Source organism: Rhea americana, unplaced genomic scaffold (assembly GCF_003343005.1).
Source record: "Rhea americana isolate MKP2758 unplaced genomic scaffold, rheAme1 scaffold_148, whole genome shotgun sequence".
In the NCBI taxonomy this organism is placed as follows: domain Eukaryota; kingdom Metazoa; phylum Chordata; class Aves; order Rheiformes; family Rheidae; genus Rhea; species Rhea americana.
In genome coordinates, this window is record NW_028185572.1 from 75,713 (window position 1) to 93,477 (window position 17,765).

General features: G+C 47.1%; 2 protein-coding genes across 2 annotated transcripts in view; both read right to left on the reverse strand.

The window, feature by feature from the left end:
• Positions 1-1,908: 1,908 nt before the first annotated feature.
• Positions 1,909-16,524, reverse strand: LOC146599067 (GRB2-associated-binding protein 2-like). Its single transcript, XM_085299248.1, has 5 exons — positions 16,436-16,524; positions 15,180-15,270; positions 13,171-13,273; positions 12,143-12,236; positions 1,909-9,263 (listed from the first exon to the last, which is right to left on the reverse strand). Exons 2-5 carry the CDS (start codon positions 15,226-15,228, stop codon positions 9,120-9,122), a joined length of 390 nt encoding a protein of 129 aa, XP_085155374.1. The 5' UTR covers positions 15,229-15,270; positions 16,436-16,524; the 3' UTR covers positions 1,909-9,119.
• Positions 16,120-17,765, reverse strand: part of LOC146599068 (GRB2-associated-binding protein 2-like) — a 42,504-nt gene continuing 40,858 nt past the window's right edge. The window contains exons 5-6 of the mRNA XM_085299239.1: positions 16,436-16,718; positions 16,120-16,130 (exon numbers count right to left, since the gene is read on the reverse strand). Coding sequence (XP_085155365.1) covers positions 16,120-16,130; positions 16,436-16,718 — 294 coding nt within the window. The remainder of the gene's footprint in view (positions 16,131-16,435; positions 16,719-17,765) is intronic.

Genomic DNA, 17,765 nt, shown 5'->3' on the forward strand with positions numbered 1-17,765 from the left:
AGCCAATATATTTTTTTTGAGCTGGCTTGAAATCCCTTTGTTACAGAATTGTTTTGAATTTTGGCAAGGAAGGTGACCTGTGAAATATAGATGTACGTGGCAACGGCCAGTCCTACACTGCTTTCCGCATTTGTTGCACAGAGGGTACAACCCAGACATTACTTCTGCGATCAGCACTTGTATTAATTGCAGATTTCTCATACTATTACTTTGATGCTTCTTACATCCCCTTGTGCTTTCGTTTGGGTTAAATTAGGCCCAGCTGGTTGCACTGGCATCATCCACAACAGGGAATCAAACATACCTGGGACAATTTGCTCGCACTGGGGCTGGCTGGTGTGAAGCATCTCGTGTCCATATTGTGAAGCCTCTAAAACAGTGCGGTAGCGTCCACCTTGCCTGTTTAATGAGCCCTGCCAGCTCCCAGTGGGACCCAGATCCACAGTTAACAAATGTGGAGAAACCCCTCCTTTGAGATGAAAGCCAGTTTCAAAAACTTTGGAAAAAAAAAGTCTTTAAAAAGCCAGTCTGGAAATATGTTAGGGTTGGGCTTGGTGTCTCATGCGGCCCCTGTTCGATCCCAGACATGACGCTGGGAGTTACCCTGAGGTGCCAAGGGCTGAGGCTGTGGAGGACAAAACCTGGGCTCGCCGCCCCTTCCTCGTGTCGGGCGAACAGCGACATCTACACCCCAGGTCTTTTTGCTTGCAATAGCTGACATTCCCACAGCAGTTTCTTTCCTCTGTTGTGCTCAGGGTGCCAAGAGATATTCCTGGTTTCTTGGAAACCTCCAGCACCCCCAAAAATGTCACCAAGATGCCACTTGCTGCATGCCTTAACAGTTGTAATTACGTATGGAGCAGGGGGGTGCAAAGTGCCCATCTCTTAGGAGGGGAAGGCATTTGGCAGCACTGAAATCGGGATTTACTGGGGAGMTAGGCAATGCGGCAGGAGGAAGGCTGAGACTGAAGGGTCTGAAACACCCTTGGTGCTAGCTGGTGTAGTGAGAACTGCCTGGAGCCTGCAATGGGCTCTGTAGGTTCCTGCAATGTTTCTGAGCTGCGAGTACACGTGCAAGAGAATTATGTTGCGGCAACATGCCCGGATTGCATGTGGTGGCATTGGCAAATGTTGTCACCAGCTCGTCCTTGCCTCACCCTTCTTGGTGGAAGGAGCTGGCCAGGTTAGAAGAACAGTCTACCTGGTGTCTGTGACCAATGTATCTTCATCCACACAGCAGGATTTGTTCTGAGGTCATTTAACGAGGGATGGATAGACTGAAGAGAAAAGTACACACAAAAAGAGATTCGAGATGTCCAAAGACTGGATAAGCAAAGCTTGTGACYGTGTGCTAATGTGACCAGTCAAAATAGAGAGTGAAGAAAAGGGCCCTGATCCAGCAGTCCTTGGCAAGGCTTACACCAGTGAGTGTGTCAAGGCTCAGCCCCTGTCTTCACAGCCTTTCGGTTCCTGGTGAGGTCCTAGGAAGGTCTGAACCAGCAAATAAACCCAAGCCGGGGCATAGGGCTGGGCACGGGAAGTGCTGCCGTGGTCCCTGCATGGCTTTGGCGTGGGCCAACTCCTTCAGATGATGCCTGGGCAGGGAGTCAGGACCAGGCACACGTAAAGGCCCTGTTGAGCCCCACTGCCACTTGCCCTTGGGGTCAGCAAACAGTTCCTGGTCTATTTAATTTACTAGCCTAGACAGAGCCAGTGTTTCTAAAAAGCTACCCCAAACCTTGCAGTATCTGCTCTGGCCTCGCTGTCCGGGCAGGGCACCTGGAGCTGAAGGAGGGGAGATACTTGGTGATGCAAAGGAAGGTGCTCTGAACATTTTAAAGGTGCCAGGTAGCCCCACTGACCTGGAAATTAATACCCCCCCCCCAAATCAATCTTTGGAGTCACCAGTGAGAGAGGTCTTTTTTATTATTATTCTTTTATTTTCCCGTTGCTTTTCCACTGCATATACAGTACTTAAAAACGAGATCACCTTCACGTCAGGCAGGTACCATGTTTATTAACAGCAAAAAAAGTATTATCTAAGTTTCACTCAAGATCAATTTACAGGATAAATAATTGTTTCAAATTACTTAAAAAAACAACAAAACCCCAAAGAATAAATTAATAACTTAAGTGATTAGCTGTCCACAGTGATTTGAAAACTTAATTACCTTTCAAACAGTGACACCACAAGAAGACACATACTGTACAGTTTGCCACAGATTACTCTTGTCCTTCCTTCTACAAATAAAAAAAAATTAAAAATACTCCTGTTTAAGAACAGTCATAGGCTTCAAAACACACAAAATATCACTGCAAATAGGCTGCCAGCACGCTGGCTTCAAAGCCAGGGCTCCGACTCTCCTTGCAGCAGTTGAAGAAACAAACAGATAAAGCTACCCTAATTCGGATGGGGTCGTTCCCACACTGTGATCACTGAAGTCAACGGGGATYGGTGGACTTCACTGAGGGCTGGGTTGAGCGGGATGTCCTACTCCAAAGGTTTGGTCCTAACTCACTGGCAGACTCCCCATGGAGCCTATGGTCCTACTCCCTTTGCCTGCATGGGGCAGGCTTCGACCACAACGTTAGAAGCGCTCTTAAAAGAGACGTTGTATTTTGAGGGGTGATATGGCAGCAGAATGTCAAAACTGTGCAAAAATCTTTTTCCCCCCACCTTCTTCAAGAGAAAATGCTTCCCCATAGCAATTAAGGATGAGGGTCTTAATAAGTTGTGTAGAACAAGAAATTTCATGTCCTGTGTGGTGCTAGACTAGGCATTGCTAGGTGACAATGTTGCAGGGTGTCATGCTGCCCTGCAGACTCAATTGTGTGCAGACTCAAATGAGCTCTTTTCATCATTAGATGATGACCAATTAAGCCTCAGAACACATCTATGAGATGAGGAATCAAGTAATAAAAATCTTCATTTTTCAAACAGGAGAGAAAGTGGGGTACCAAGAGCTTAAACATACCCTTTCCCTTCTGAAGATATAGTATGGTGTCACCCAAAGTACTACAATAAAAATGATGGTTTCTTATCTCCTGGTCTTGGGGGCAGACTTCTCACATGTAGTCAACCCACTGATGTAGAAATACACCCGTCATATCTTAGGAATAGCCATATAGAAAATTAAGGGCCCTCTGAYGGGAAGCAAGTCCGCAGTGAAGCTCTTTTAGCTCAAGAGATGGAGCCATATAGACCAGTTTCTGGTCCACAGGTTGCTGGTTGGTGTTGAAATTTGGACTTGGTGCATGCCAGCACAAGCTGGCCATAAGTCAGCAGGGCAAGAACTACATCTCATACACCTTGCTACATATCAAATTTTCTCAAGAGAAGCCACTGAAGTAGCAGCCCTATTAGTAAGTAATACATCTCTAGGAGTTGTGAACAAGGAGATAAAATCTTGACTACACAGATAAGAAATAAAGAACGAGCTGACAGAGGGATGAATTGCTCAAGTCCAAGAAAGAAATCATTACCGAAAGGTGTAGATCTCTAACTGCGTGAACCTCATTAGCAGTCAGGAGATCAATGTGTGAATGAGACGAGGTTAGCACTTTCTGGGCAGTAATGCACTCTGCTCTTCCCTGGGGAGCTCTGCAAGAAAACACTAAGGCTTGGCATAAGGTCCCTCAAAGTCCCTGAATTGCTCAGGTATTCACACAGCAGTGACGGCTCTCTGATGGCCAAGTGTTTCCTTTGGCCCCATACCCCAGCGGGGGATAGAGTTAGCTTGTGCTCTTTGCCCTTCCCGTTATGAATGGGGCCTCTCCCTAGGCACACCACAATGGCACTGGGCTTGTCCCTACAATGTGATGCGAAGTGCAGCTCTTAAATGGAATGGCAACATCACAAGCTAGGAAAATACTGAAACCTCTCCCAGGTCCAAGGGATTGTCCCGGGGTGGGGGGGGAGGGGGGGAGAGAGATTAGGCCATTTTGCTGGGGGCATGTTTAGCCTTAGTTATGTGAGTTGTGCATTGCCATTTGGCTTCATAGCTGGAGAAGAGGCCCTGCCCCTGATTAGAATGCTAATATGACACTAGGAGTTCCTCAGGAGGTCCCTAGTCCGACCTCCTGCTTTAAGTAGGATCAGTGATGGAATYTGACCCCATTGCTCAGCGCTTGTTCCAGCTGAGTCTTGCAAGCCTCCTAGGGTGGAGAGGCACAGCCTCTCTGGGCATCCTGTGCTTGTCACACTGCTGCATGCCAAGCAGCCCAAGAGAGATGTAGGGGAGGGCACCCTCTCCCAGATCTTGCATGCAGAGTGGGGCTCAGCCCTTGCCCCCTTAGCATTGATCTGACCATGCTCTTTGCCTGGGCTTTAGGTCCCCAACACTTCTCTCTGAGGGCTTCTGCTGCACAGCTGCATGCTGGGGCACATGTCCTGGGACTCCTCAACAGGAGAGGAGTGCCACGGCCTTGGGTGCAGGGCTACCCAATCCAGGCGAGTCAGGCAGGGCCACCAGAAGCTGCATCACCCTGGGTAAAGCCTAAGAGCGCATGGAGCACTCCCCTTGAGTTAGCACATGACCTTTAGTGATCAGAAGCTCCTCTCCACAACCCACAAACATTCTGTTTAAATCTGACTTGTAAGTCCTGCCAAGGATGGATTGTGCAAAGACCCAGACTCAAACCTCACTGGCAAACATCTCCTCTTTATCTCCTCCCAGTCTCATGCTCCCTCTTCAGTGGCTAGTGGCCCTGTATCCTAAATCCATCCTGATTAGCCCCCTGCAACCCCAAGCCTTAGTCACTTTTTGGTGCTGGCTCCCGATTTGTCTCTGTCTGTCCAACACTCAGCTTTGCCCCTGCACAGTCCGCTCACGCACATTCTTTCTCCTACTTCAGACTAAGCCTAAGTCTGGCATCCATTTATAGCAGGAAATTTATTTCCCATCAAGCACTAGAGTGGCAATTCTGAGCAAATTGGTTACAAGGCAGCTCATAGACATTTGAAGAGCCAGAATAGCTGGGAGCAATAGTCAGTCGCTCACAACAAGGGACACACACTTCTGGAAACATGCTGCCTCTAAAAGCACCAGCTTTGAAAGAGGGGAAAGCTTTGTGCCTTGGTCCTGACACTTCGAAAAAGTAAATGCAAAGGTCAGCATGCTTGTCAAACACTCAACCTCTGTCTATGAACACACACACAAATACATACACATCCCTTTACTTAAACAGGACTGTCCAGCTGAAGAACAGGCTTTGACGTATGGACTCAAGGCAGACCTTTTGCTTGCAATGCAGATGACTCATTTGCAATGTTCTCAGCTTCTTAAAATACCTATTTCTAACAAAAGAGACAGTCTTACTCGAGCATCTAAGTATAGAGTGGATGCGATGAACTTAATGCCTTCAGGACAAAGTTCTTGGCAGTCTGTGTAATTAAACCAGCAGCTTTTCAATACGGTTTAATGCTAAATACTTCACAAACATTAATCATTGGGGACTGGTGTAATCAGCTCAGTAACCGGCAGAAATGACTATTTCTACTGCRGCCATTGATTACTTGACTGCTTTTGGGCTTGGGAAGGGTTGGCAGAGTTATGTCTATAGGGATGAGGCAGTGCAATGCACAGGGTGCATGGTGTAGGAGCCACATGCTTGGTGCTTGGCAGCAAAAAACAGAGGAGAAGGTCTGTTTTTGACCAATGTGAAGGGGAAAATATAGACCTCACTGCAACTAGTGGTTGCAAAGTAGTTATTTTAGGGATCCTTTGGCTTGCTAAATGTGAAGAGCCAGTTATCGGGGATGTGCGTGAAAGCAATCCTGCCATTTGGAGAGTTTAATATGGAAATCATCAGAAGTTTTCAGCCAGGGAAAAGAGATATCCCAYGCCTTGTATGTGACAGCTTCTGTCCTATGAACAAATGGGGACATGGAGGAAAAAGACTAGTTCCTCCAGTAATAGGAAGGGCTCTCTTGTTCTCGTTTACCCCCTTGGATTGGATCTGGGAGTGCACTGCATGCACCCGATCCCACAACTGAAGGACATCGGCTCAACAGACAGCATCCCACTTGTTATTTTGTCCATCGAGTCGCTGTATCATCAGAAATAAACATTGCTTCCCCCTTCCTTCCCTGCTTTTAGGATACAGCAGACAAATATTATTCAGCAGTTCCAGAGCTCCTCTCCTTTCAACCTTGTTCGTGCAAAGGGGAAATGAATTTCTGATCGCGCCTCAAATTACTGGATACGTGCGTGAGGCAGCGAGTCACATGGGCAGAGAAAAAGGCTCAGTCTGAGCACAAGTTATCATCCGATTACTCCAGGTTTTAGGTCTGGCTTAGCACATTTTTGCCTGGAGCTGGACTCAGTTTACTCTCTAGAGTAATTGCGTTGTTTTACCAAGAGAGGCCCAAATAGCAGCGTTGGGTGCTACCCCTTAAATTACTTCTGTAATCCACACCAGYGGTGGCTGCATTTCGGTGTGACATGAGGTGAGTAAATACATGTACTAATACAGGGCAGCGAGCATGCGTTGCAACCCCTCTCCCCGATCTGATCTTCCTTTGGGTTCATCATAATACTTTGGAAGATTAAATAGGAAAACTGGCTTCCTGYTGAAGTCAAATTTGCTTTTCAGCAGGGATGGTGCTTTTGTTGGCGGTGTTGCATTGCCCAGTGCCCTCAGTTAGGTGAACATAAAGCAGGCCGGTGGGCTCAGCTTCTCCTTCTGCTTATTCTCCCCTTTTCTCAGRCACCCGTGTGATGCCAAGACCAGAYGGCCTGTCCATGTCCTTTTAATGAGCTCACAGAATTTCATGAGATGCTTCGCGGTGACTTCAGTGGGCTCTGAACTGGGCCCAATGTTTAGTCTCCCCTGAGATGTGATGATGAAAGAGGTTATAGTAATACAAAGTACTGTACTCTCCTCATTTTATTACTTTACTGTGTAAGCGTGCAAGCCCTCAATGTGAGGCAAAGGCCCTTGCAGGCTGTAACACACTCCCCGACCTTCAGAAAGCATATGGCTGTGCTAAATCTTTCCCACTTTTTTTTTTCCCAGATGACTCTTATTTTTATCATGAGCATTAAGATATTTGCTTTATTATTCCTGTAAAAGGCCAACATTGCAATGTGCTAAAAGATCATCCAGAGCTTTTTCACTAATATCCTCCCCTTTCACGGTAAGGGAGAAGATCTAAACTGGAAATCTGAGAATTAGTTTGCAAGGCAGCATCCAGCTCTAAAGGGATTGGCGTCCTAGGCCCATGTGGGTCATATCTGGCTCTTTCCAAACTCAGGCCAAGATTAAAAGACGTGTTAATGCCTAAGTATCAATAATGAACATTAATGTTTGTTTTTCTTGGTGGTGTTGGAGAAACTTCCAGCCAGTGGCATTGGGAGGGGTTCAGCTTGAAGAAAAAATAGCTGGTCCAAGCTATTTAATAAATATTATTACCTAATCTTACTAATGTCTCTTGTCTGGCTCTCAGTTCGTGGTCAGCCTGTTTATCCGTGTCCATGCTCACAGTCTGGCAATCACGGTGCTACATGACAATCATTAGTCCTTCCTGTTTTTATGAGATCATGAATTATTATCTCTGCAAATACTATCTCTGCCTCTTCCCTCTTGACTCTCTGAGCCCAGCAGCTGCTCAGGGAGTAATCCCAAAGCCTGGATATGTCAAGCAAGCTGGGAGGGGGAACAGCAGGCTCCTGTCATTRGTTGGAGTCCAGGGTTGTCAACAGCAAGCCGCCTAGCTATGTCGAAGAAACAACAGAATAGTTGCAATTAAAGATGGGGAGAAAACACCTAGTTCAGCCCTTTGCACCCAGCACAAACCACTCCTAGCGCAACATCAAAGCTTACATGAAAACACCCAAATGCCCGCTCTGCCTCGACTCTCCTGTACAGCCTCTTCCCAAGCCTAAGGCTTCACCACAGTTCGACATCTCAGTTACTCCGCTCCGTTCCTCCAAGAAACACCYCGTTGGTCCCCTTTCCCAAGTCTGACCTCTCCAACACAGCATCTGCCTTTTCCGTGTCCTCACATACAGCCTCACACCCCCTTCCTCTTGATCATCCTCATGCCAGTCACAATACACAAGAGCCTCCAGAGCCTCTTCCTGCTCCTAGTAGTCAACCGCAGAGCTTCTCATGATGGCGACAGATGAAGGACTCTCCCTCTATGGGCTTCTCTTGTTGCCATGAAGGGCAAAATTTGATTCTTAGGGCCAGATTCACGGGTACTTGGCTTCAAACAGACAATGGTCAGAATTTAAATTCTGCAGTCAAAAGCTAATCTCTCCAATCCACTGTCTTTGAGAGACCTTGGAAAGCATCAGTGGAAGAAGAAGACACTCCAACAAAGCTGGCTGCTTCATGTGTGCATGCATGTGTGCGTGAGCATGTGTTGATGTGCTTGTGCATGTATGGTGAAGCATGAGTTCTGGACTTCAGAGCCAGCTCAGCTGGTGGGTTTGGATACTCTTCGGGCTCCTAACTGTTAAGAATCACAACCATAAACACGGGGGCTGTCCCACCAGGAGAAAAAATAGCTCACAGACATTTTGAACACATCATTATTTACAAGAAATGTGACAAGGAAAGTAAAGACATATGGGAATGGTCCTTGCTCAGTTTTGGGATGCGGTAGGAGGGGTGAGAGAAGAGGGTGACCATATGGAGGGGACATGGGAATCTGAGCTATGGAACTGATGTCCTACAAGAGATGCTGCCAAACCCGCACGGCATAGTTTGGGGGTACAGTGTGGAAGAAGACGGGGAGAGATGCTGCAGCGTTCGCACATACAAGGTGGCTTTAATAGCTATAAGCAAAAGTTGTGCAGGGCAAAACCTGATATTGCTAAGTTAAAGTTCCTRGATAGTGAAACCAGCAGCTAAAGCACAAACCTAGCCACCGAACGTAGTTGGTCTTTATCATTGGCAAACAGTATCTGCCAAGTCTTCCCCTGAAATTAAGTTTCATTGTGTCTTAAAGGAAAAAAATAATGAAGACCCCCTCCCCTCCCCTCTGCAGACAACAGTCTTAGAAACTAGCCCAAGCGGCGCTGGCAACCCCAGATGGGGTTCCCGTGCCTCAGCCCAGGAAAACTGGTTGGACATTTGCCTGTCTAGATGCCCATCCTGGGACGCTGCTGGCACTACTGCTTCGTGCTCTTAGCGGGCTCTGAGGACTGCCGCACGTCAGTCCACTCCTGCATGGTGCTCTGCAGGGCCTGTGTCTTCTCCTTGTCCACTTGCACGTAATCAACCTTCTCGTCCGAGGCGACCGATGAGGTGGAGGGCTGTGGGCAGGAGAAACACAGCCACAGACTCGTCACTCATTCAGCTCCCTCTCTTCCCTGATGGTCACCCTGGGCCTCTGTCGCCTTCCCCACAGCTTTATCATGGGTACAGCAAGGATACTTGCAGCTCCCATGCTTTCTTGAAGAATCAAGAGCTCTCCACCACCCTCTCTTGTTCTCAAAGTGTCGCAGATAAAAGATTTTACCCTGCTCTATGTCTCATGTGTATGAGACTGGGGTGCAATGGAATGACAAAAGCTGTACCTGGTTTCTACCTGCTGAACTAACTCTGAAACTTGAATACTTGGTTGCAATCATGCTTTCTAACTGCTGATACTGCAGGACAGGATTGAGAATCAAATCTGGCTCATTTTCTTACAAGCAAAGATCTTGTAGATGCACAAAAAAGTYCCAACTCCATCCATCTTAGCGCTGTTGACAAACTTACAGCACTACCTTATYTTTGTCCCCAAAACAACAGATACACCTGCTGGTTCACTCAGGAGACCKGCTGGATGATGAGATTTCTTTCTTTTTTCTTTTTTTCTTTTTTTGCCATGGTTTCTTGAGCCTGGGACTTTCTCTTTCTCTACAAGTATTTCAGAGGACACCCATCAGCTGCAACTGGACCCAAATGACATTTTTTAATAGGCTAAAGAGAACCAGCTAAAAGGCAGAGCTCAGAGGGTTGTCATCAGTGGCGTGAAGTCCAGTTGGAGGCCTGTGGCTAGCGGTGTCCCCCAGGGCTCAGTACTGGGTCCCATCCCGTTCAACTTCTTCATCAATGACCTGGATGAGGGGACAGAGTGCCTCCTCAGCAAGTTTGCTGGTGATCCCAAGCTGGTAGGAGTGGCTGACACACCCGAGGGCTGTGCTGCCATTCAGAGAGACCTGGAAAGGCTGGAGAGCTGGGCGGAGAGGAACCTGCTGAGGTTCAACAAGGGCAAGTGGAGGGTCCTGCACCTACGGAGAAATAACCCTGGGCACCAGTGCAAGCTGGGGTCTGCCCTTGTGGAGAGCAGCTCTGCAGAGAAGGACCTGGGAGTGCTGGTGGATGGCAAGTTGACCATGAGCCAGCAATGCGCCCTTGTTGCCAAGAAGACCAATGGTCTCCTGGGGTGCAGTGGGAAGACTGTTGGCAGCAGGTGGAGGGAGGTGATCCTGCCCCTCTCCTCAGCCCTGGGGAGGCCTCATCTCGAGTACTGTGTCCAGTCCTGGGCTCCCCAGGACAAGACACACATGGAGCTACTGGAGAGAGTCCAGTGTAGGGCTACAAAGATGATCAGACAAATGGAGAATCTCTCCTCTGAGGAACGGCTGCGAGAGCTGGGTCTGTTTGGCCTGGGGAAGAGAAGACTGAGGCGGGATCTTCTCAATATGTACAAGTACCTGAAGGGAGGGTGTCAAGGGGACAGGGATGAACTCTTTTCAGTTGTCCCGTGTGACAGGACAAGAGGCAATGGGCAGAAATTGAAGCACAGGCAGTTCTGCCTGACTGTGAGGGGGAATTTCTTCCCTGTGAGAGTGACGGAGCACTGGACCAGGTTGCCCAGAGAGGTTGTGGAGTCTCCTTGTCTGGAGATCTTCAAGGCCCGCCTGGATGCAACCCTGTCTACCATGCTGTAGGTGACCCTGCTGAGTGGGGAGGTTGGACTAGATGATCTCCAGAGGTCCCTTCCAACCTTACTGATGCTATGATTCTATGATCTTTCCAGGGAAGGTTATTATTTAAATTGGTAATACCTGCAGAAATACTGCTGGGCAGAAAGAAACTACTGTCAAATAATGAAAGAGTCTAACCAGTGGGGCAGTTTGCCTAGGGAACAAGGTGATGTTTGAAAAAGTTGAGGCCAGATCRCAGATGGGTCCCCTGAAGGTTTAAAAAAAATGCCTTGTCCTTGTGCCATCCCATTGCTCAAGAGCTGCGTTGTTTGTGCACACATCAGGCAGTCACTCTTCTTCCCCGCTGTATGCTCAGGGTTGCACCTGGCAGGACCTGTCTCGGGTCCCCCCATCCCACTCCTCCACCCTGGGTGTCTTCTTCATCTTAACATGTGGTCTTGCTGGGGAGGTTGTGACATCTCCATTGTCTAAGACTTTTAAGTCCTGTCTGTCATCTAAGGAGAGATGGTTTGCCTTGGACATGGAGACGCCTTAAGGTCCTCTCTTGCCCTGTTTTTTACGATTTGCTTTAAGGCCATATTTCCTCCATTTTGAACCTAATGAAAAGTCACTAACAACTGGGTCTGTAGGAGGATTCCCTTCCATCTTTCTGCACCGTATTTGGAAGATGCATCTCATTCCTGACTCACCCGTTCACAACAGCTCTTTCTCACAGGGTAATGTCTTGATCAGGTCAACAGAATCTGACTTTTAAACGGGAATTTCACTTTTGGAAAGCAATTGGCACCCTTTAAAAACACCTGATCTGTAGTAAATAGATGCTCAGTATTGTCTAAATGAGTGCCTTAAAGTAGCTCACATGGAGAACCCAGGCCAGGGTTTTGAAGACTGATGTTSTGAAGCTCTAGCAAAGAAAAATTCTTCTTGTAAAATGCTCCTTGGTRTGCCCTCTGATAGCTTTTGAATAAGGCCTGACACAAAATCTACAATCTATAGCYTAATTTCTGTGTCCATTAGTACCCCTGAAACATCCATGCTTTTGGTTAYATCTCCAGCAAGGCTGACAGACATACAACAAAGACATCCTGACTAGAATAAATACAGCAGATCCTCACATAAAATTCATGCCTCAGAGGTTACCATGCCACTTGCTAACTCTGCCCAGGGCTCTGACCCATGCTGTTGTCTATTWGGATAAAAATGTCTAAAAAAAATCCCACATTACTTTTAATCAGAAGTTTAGAAATCCCCCATACCTTTCTGTGTGGTCCTGGCGAGCTTGGCTGGAAGTCTAGAGCCAGATAATCCACACTCCCTGAACTCTTTTTAGGTGCTGGGCTGTTGGTGCCACTAGGAACAGGAGAAGCAGAAATGGGGTTTTGCTAATGCAGGAAAGAGACAGGAGAGATAATGAGCGTTAAAATGGGAAAGAGAAAAAAAGGAATTAACAGAAATCTGGCAAAGAARTGCCTTGGTTCCACTTCCACCAGAAGTCCCAGCCTGGATCTGTTTTTACTTACCACTTTGCTACCAGGTCCTCTCTGGGCCTGGGGTTTGCTGGACTGGGACTCAATGGGGTTGTGCGTGCCCCATATTAACAAATCGTATAAGTGCACACTCTTAACTTGATTCATTGGTGCAGTCCTGTTGCTTTTTTTTTTGCTGGTTTTATTCGCATGCCTAACATCTGATGGGTAGGCTTACGCATTTCCCTGGAACCACACCTTAGTGGGGYCGGGCTGGTGTTGGGATCCTCACTAATCACGACTGTGCTACACAGCCCGCAGATTTCCTCAGCCCCGTTGGTTACACAACCTTAAAACTATGCTTCAAGTCAGCAGATTTGTCGAAAGAGACAAAATCCCCCTCCCTGTAACCAGTGCTGCTCCCTGCTGCTGCTCCGATAGCCCCTGCCCTGGACATAAACATGATGTCAGCAGCTCGGGGAAAAAGAAAAAAAATCTACTTAAATCATGAAAATACATTGAGACAATCCAAATATGTTTTTATCACCTCTTCACTCCTGGCAAAGCAGGTGGTCCACGTTCCTGCTCTCATCTAGGGTCAAAACCCCAACGGGAGGTGTCATTTTAGGAACAAAAGCCACCGCTCTSCGTAAGGATGTGTGTAAGGACGTACGCTACATTCCTCACTGTGCTATCTGAGCAAGTTCAGTGCTTCCACAGTCGGGAGCTAGGAATGTTTTTGCAGCACTGGGGAACGTATACATCCCGCCAGGACTATATGTATCTTCGCTGCGGGGGCCTCTGAGGAAGAGGCTTACCATTGCCACGTAATTCTCCTCGCTGTCTCCTGAGTCAGTGCTGGTGATGCTCTGCGAGGAGACAGGGCGGCAGTATTGCAAAGAGCCGGAGTTGAAAGTCTGACTGTAAAGAGAAGCATGAATACGTTAAATAACGTTATTTGCAGGTGTTATTTGCCCATTGCTGAGGAGGGATGAGAGAGGACAGCACTGGATGTCTCCAAACATCACTGCTCAGATCTAGGTCCTCGATCTTACTGAAGAAAAGCTGGTGGCAAAGACTGTCTCTCCAGCCCAGCCTTCCCTCTGTTCAGAGAACTACTGGGTTTGGTCTTCTAAGTTTTTTTCTGTCTAAGGTTTTTTTAATAACTCCTTGCTTGCTATGTATYCTTTACTCTCCTGCTATCAGATACATAAATCCAGGCTCCATAAACTCTTTTATCTCACAGGAAATATTTAATTCTGTAGGATATAGAGACAGCCTCTGTGGAGCTACACAGCAGACTTCTCACCTCCATCCTAATCACAGCTCCAGGCTTTGTTTACTGTGCAGTAGCCTATCCGTTTTTTTTTTTTTTTTTTTTTTTTTTTTTTTTTTTTTTTTTTTTTTTTTGGTGGGAAAACAAAACCTCCAAGGCGTCATCTTGTTCTCAATTGGTCAAATCTAATTATATAGACTAACATAATGTAATCAGTGTCTGGTATTAAAGCTTGTGTCTTAAAAAGCTATTCGTTGCCTTGCAGTAAAGGCAGGGTCATATGATTAGCTGATAAAGAAAAAAATCCATTAGCTTCTACATGGTCAGGCGTCTTGTCAATCAAACCCTACTCTCTCTTTCCTGATGCAGTGATTTCAGCACACAGCCCGCATGCCCTGCAGTTGGTCTCCACACAATTCAATTTATTAGAAGAGTCATAACAGCCAAGTCTTGCTTTTTCCTTTTATTGGACAACATCAGACTATGAATTAGCAGCAGAACTGGAATTGTGTGAATCCTGTTATTTTTGGCGGAGAGACTTTGGTATGAAGTGCTTTGGTTTCATTTTGCAGACTTCCTCCAGGCTAAGCTTTGCTTTCAAGGCAATCAAAACAGAAATCAGTAAAACTCTGTGAGTGCATAAACTCTACATTTCTAGATTAAAGCATTTTTTTTGCAAGAGGTGGTTGTGAAATTGCACACTGTGTCCTCAGTTCAGCTGAGCTGGGGGTCACTCAGATGTGTCACGAGTCTCTGCAGACCACAGATCCTGTGTCAAAGCCAGAAATCTGCAGGTGGTGTCAAACCCCAGAAATAGGAAATGTCTTCAAATGATCTTAATTAGCTGCTCTGCCACTTGCTGGGCTTTCATGTGGAATCCTAACCTAAATTAACTCATCATGCTGCCACCAGCTGTGGTATGGGGAATACGGCTCCAGCTCTTACTATGCTTGACAGAGCTTGTGAGGAGCCCAAGACAGGAACCCTTCTGCTTTGACAACATCTGACCCAAATCCAAAGCCTGACAATGATCTGGCCAAGAAAATTACCATGGTGTGGCAGAATATTCTAAGAAAGTATTGCAATATGAACGCTCAGTTCTTATACTCTTCCCAGATAGCTCCTACYGGTCACTGATGGAGACAAGATCTTGGACAAGCTGGACTTACAGTCTGACCCAGTTCAGCTGTTTTTATGTTTGTATGTTCCTAACACATGACCCAGCTCTTGTTTTTAAAACTGACAAAAGAGCATCTATCTTCTGGGAAAATTCAAGTCCGCATCCAAACTTTGGGCTTGCTTCTGGTTTGAGTCAGGATGGCATATTAGAAATGTGTCCCTTCAACAGAAAGAGATGACGGACAACAAGAAACCTCTGCAGACAGCAGAGCAGGACAGCTGGCATCCCTGTGACATTCAGGCAGAGATGTTTAACCAAAGGCAAAGGAGACACTGAGGCTACATGTAGACACCAGAGAGAGTGGGACCTGGCTGAAACAGGGATCTGCCATCAGAGCAAAGCAAGCACTCATACCCCAACCAGGTACTCACGTAGGCCTGGACCAGGATTTAGTGACTGGCGATTTGAAGGGAAGCTCATCAATGACTGTGTTGTTCCTCAGGTCCAGAGGTGATGGTTTTGCTGAGAGGGAATACGAGAAGATGACTTTTTTTCAGAGGGAGAATGTTCCCAACAACTCAGCTCTCACAACTGGCTCAAGAGGGGATGATCCCCCCAAACATGCTGGTTGTTTCCCACTCCGCTCTCAGGTTAATCAGCCCACCAACCCTCCTTCCAGCTGATGAATATCCCCAGTCAAAAGGGGATTGTTTATGCTAGGATTACAGGAAATGAGGCAACTTTTCCCTCTGATCCATGGCACACAACTCCTCCTGCCAGTCTCCAAGGGTCCCCAGTGCATAGGTGGCTCCAAAAGGGGAATGTGCCTTCAAGGAAATGGAGATTTGCTAAAAATGCCCAAACAAAGGGCGTAATAAGCCCTGATGAGTGGGAAAAGCCTCCCGCTGCTTATGGCCAGATGATAGAGCTAGAMAATACCAGGCTGCTGCTAGCACTGAGTAGCCTCTGGCCAGAACTTCCCCTGAGGAACTTAAAAAGTGAATCTGCAGTGTAATACGAAAGCTCTTCTAATCACGATTAGTTCATTATGTAGAAGAAAACAGCACTGCTTTCTAGCCCCAGACCTCACCTAGTGCTCTAATCTGGTTACATTCTGACAGCCTGCAGGCAGTGAGATGGAAACTTTCCCCGCTCAGCATCTATTTGACTATGGCCAACATTTCCCTGATGGTCTGGGCAATGATCAGAGGTATGACTTGGAGGGAGAAGGTAAAGCTCCAAGGGTAGAGCTGCCTAAAGACAGCCAATAGGAAATACTAGGTGAAATTAGGGCCATCTGAATATGACCCAAGGATTTTGAGGCAGAAAATAGGGAGCGGTGGAGGCAAAAGGCGTGAGGTTGTGCCTGTGTTATGCACCTTCTGTAAAGGCCAGGAAAGAATTGAGGTAGGCTGTTTAGAAACACCACGAAAGATGTATCTTTATCATAGTCCYCCTGAAATCAGAAGGTGATAGGGAAGGGGAAGATCTGAATGTTTGACCGTGCTGTGGCTGCTTAACAAATTACACTCTGAATAGGACTAGGCAGTGATGTGCATGCCTGAAGTCCCTGGAAGATATGCAACTACTGTTGCTCCATACAGTACACACAATATGACAGACATAGCCTGAAGCATCACAAGAGAAGGGTTCCTGGAAAGCTTTCCCCACAAACAAATATCCTTACCTTTCCGGTCGGGTTTAAGGTTGCGGTTGACTGGTGGGGGCTGGATCTCACTCAACCGTCTGTGGCACTGTGCCATGGCTCCTCCTTTATGCACTGGGAGGGTGCTTGAGGACAACCCTACTAAGTCGAAGTGATGTGGCCCAGGGCTCATCGGGATGTAGAGATTTTGGGCATTGTCATTGGCTTTCTCTGTGTGGATCAGTGATGATGAACCGGGGTTCATTGGAACATAGTTGTCCTCGGAATYGGCACTGTGTGAGCGGGCCACGGCAGCCTTAGCTTGCTGGAGAACATGCAGGAGGCAAAGAGTCAGGACACGTTGAATGCATCAGACACTGTTCAGCCCAGCATAAATCCATCCTTGTTATCATCACTGAGCACTAGCATTGGGGATGGGCCCAGCTCTAACCCAGGGTTTACACATACCTGAGCTGGCGCTACTCAGGCTAATCCCAGAACTAGCCGAGTTGATGGGATGGAGATAGCATCTTGAATAGTCACACCTCTTCCTGTTGCAGCCTGTCTGTACCTATCAATACACCTCATCTCAGCACAGAGGGAAGGGACCATATCTCCTCTCYCTTGCCACGAGTTTTCACAGGTGATGGCTCCCTTGCTCCTCCACATCAGCCTCCTGATGTGGTACCAGCACTCTCGGAGGGTTAATTACAACTGCTGGGTCCCAGGAGCCAGCAGTCCCCACACTAGTTCTACCTCTCCTGCTTCAGCCCCTGTTTGCAAGACATTGAAACATCCTGAGTTCATAGAATGATCTTAATCCTCCAGACCTGAGCCTCTTCTCATGAACAGAGTGTGATTTGCAGAAGCAATGCTAACCTGGAAAGTCATTTTTCCCTGGGTTCTGGCCATGACTAAAATGCAATATGAAAGGTTGCTTTAATGTCATTTCCAGCTCAGGAAGTCTTAGAAAGTGCACAAAAGAGTCTGCTCTGGCAACATTTCAAATTCAGCTCAACAGCATATCAGGCTTACAGGATGAAGCCAAACTCCTGGGCTTTTTTGGGTCAGAGCTGCAGGCAGATAACTCTGTAGAAGCATCCAAAGTAAAGCTCTGCATATGATGCCAGAAAGTTAGGGGGCTGTCCCTCTGCTTCTGCCCCACTGGTCATCACTGCAGAGACCACAGTGAGCTGAACAAGAAAGGCTCAGATCTACAGAGTTGTGCAGGTACCAAAACCCCTTGTAGATGTGAGACTGAGGATTTGTCTGCCAGGAAAACTGCCTGCAGCATGTTCAGGGAGCTGAACAAATAGTTGTTATGAAATGGTGCTTCTCTCATATTTGGGGTGCGTATTGAGGAGCAGCTGTT

Bases quoted from the DNA above. Each gene is read 5' to 3' on its own strand.
- LOC146599067 (XM_085299248.1), bottom strand. From the start codon at position 15,228: ATGAGCTTCCCTTCAAATCGCCAGTCACTAAATCCTGGTCCAGGCCTA. The intron at 12,237-13,170 runs GTAAGCCTCTTC...TCCTGTTCCTAG, and splicing joins AGGAGAATTACGTGGCAATG to TGGCACCAACAGCCCAGCAC. The intron at 9,264-12,142 runs GTATGGGGGATT...TCCTGCCCACAG, and splicing joins CGCCAGGACCACACAGAAAG to CCCTCCACCTCATCGGTCGC.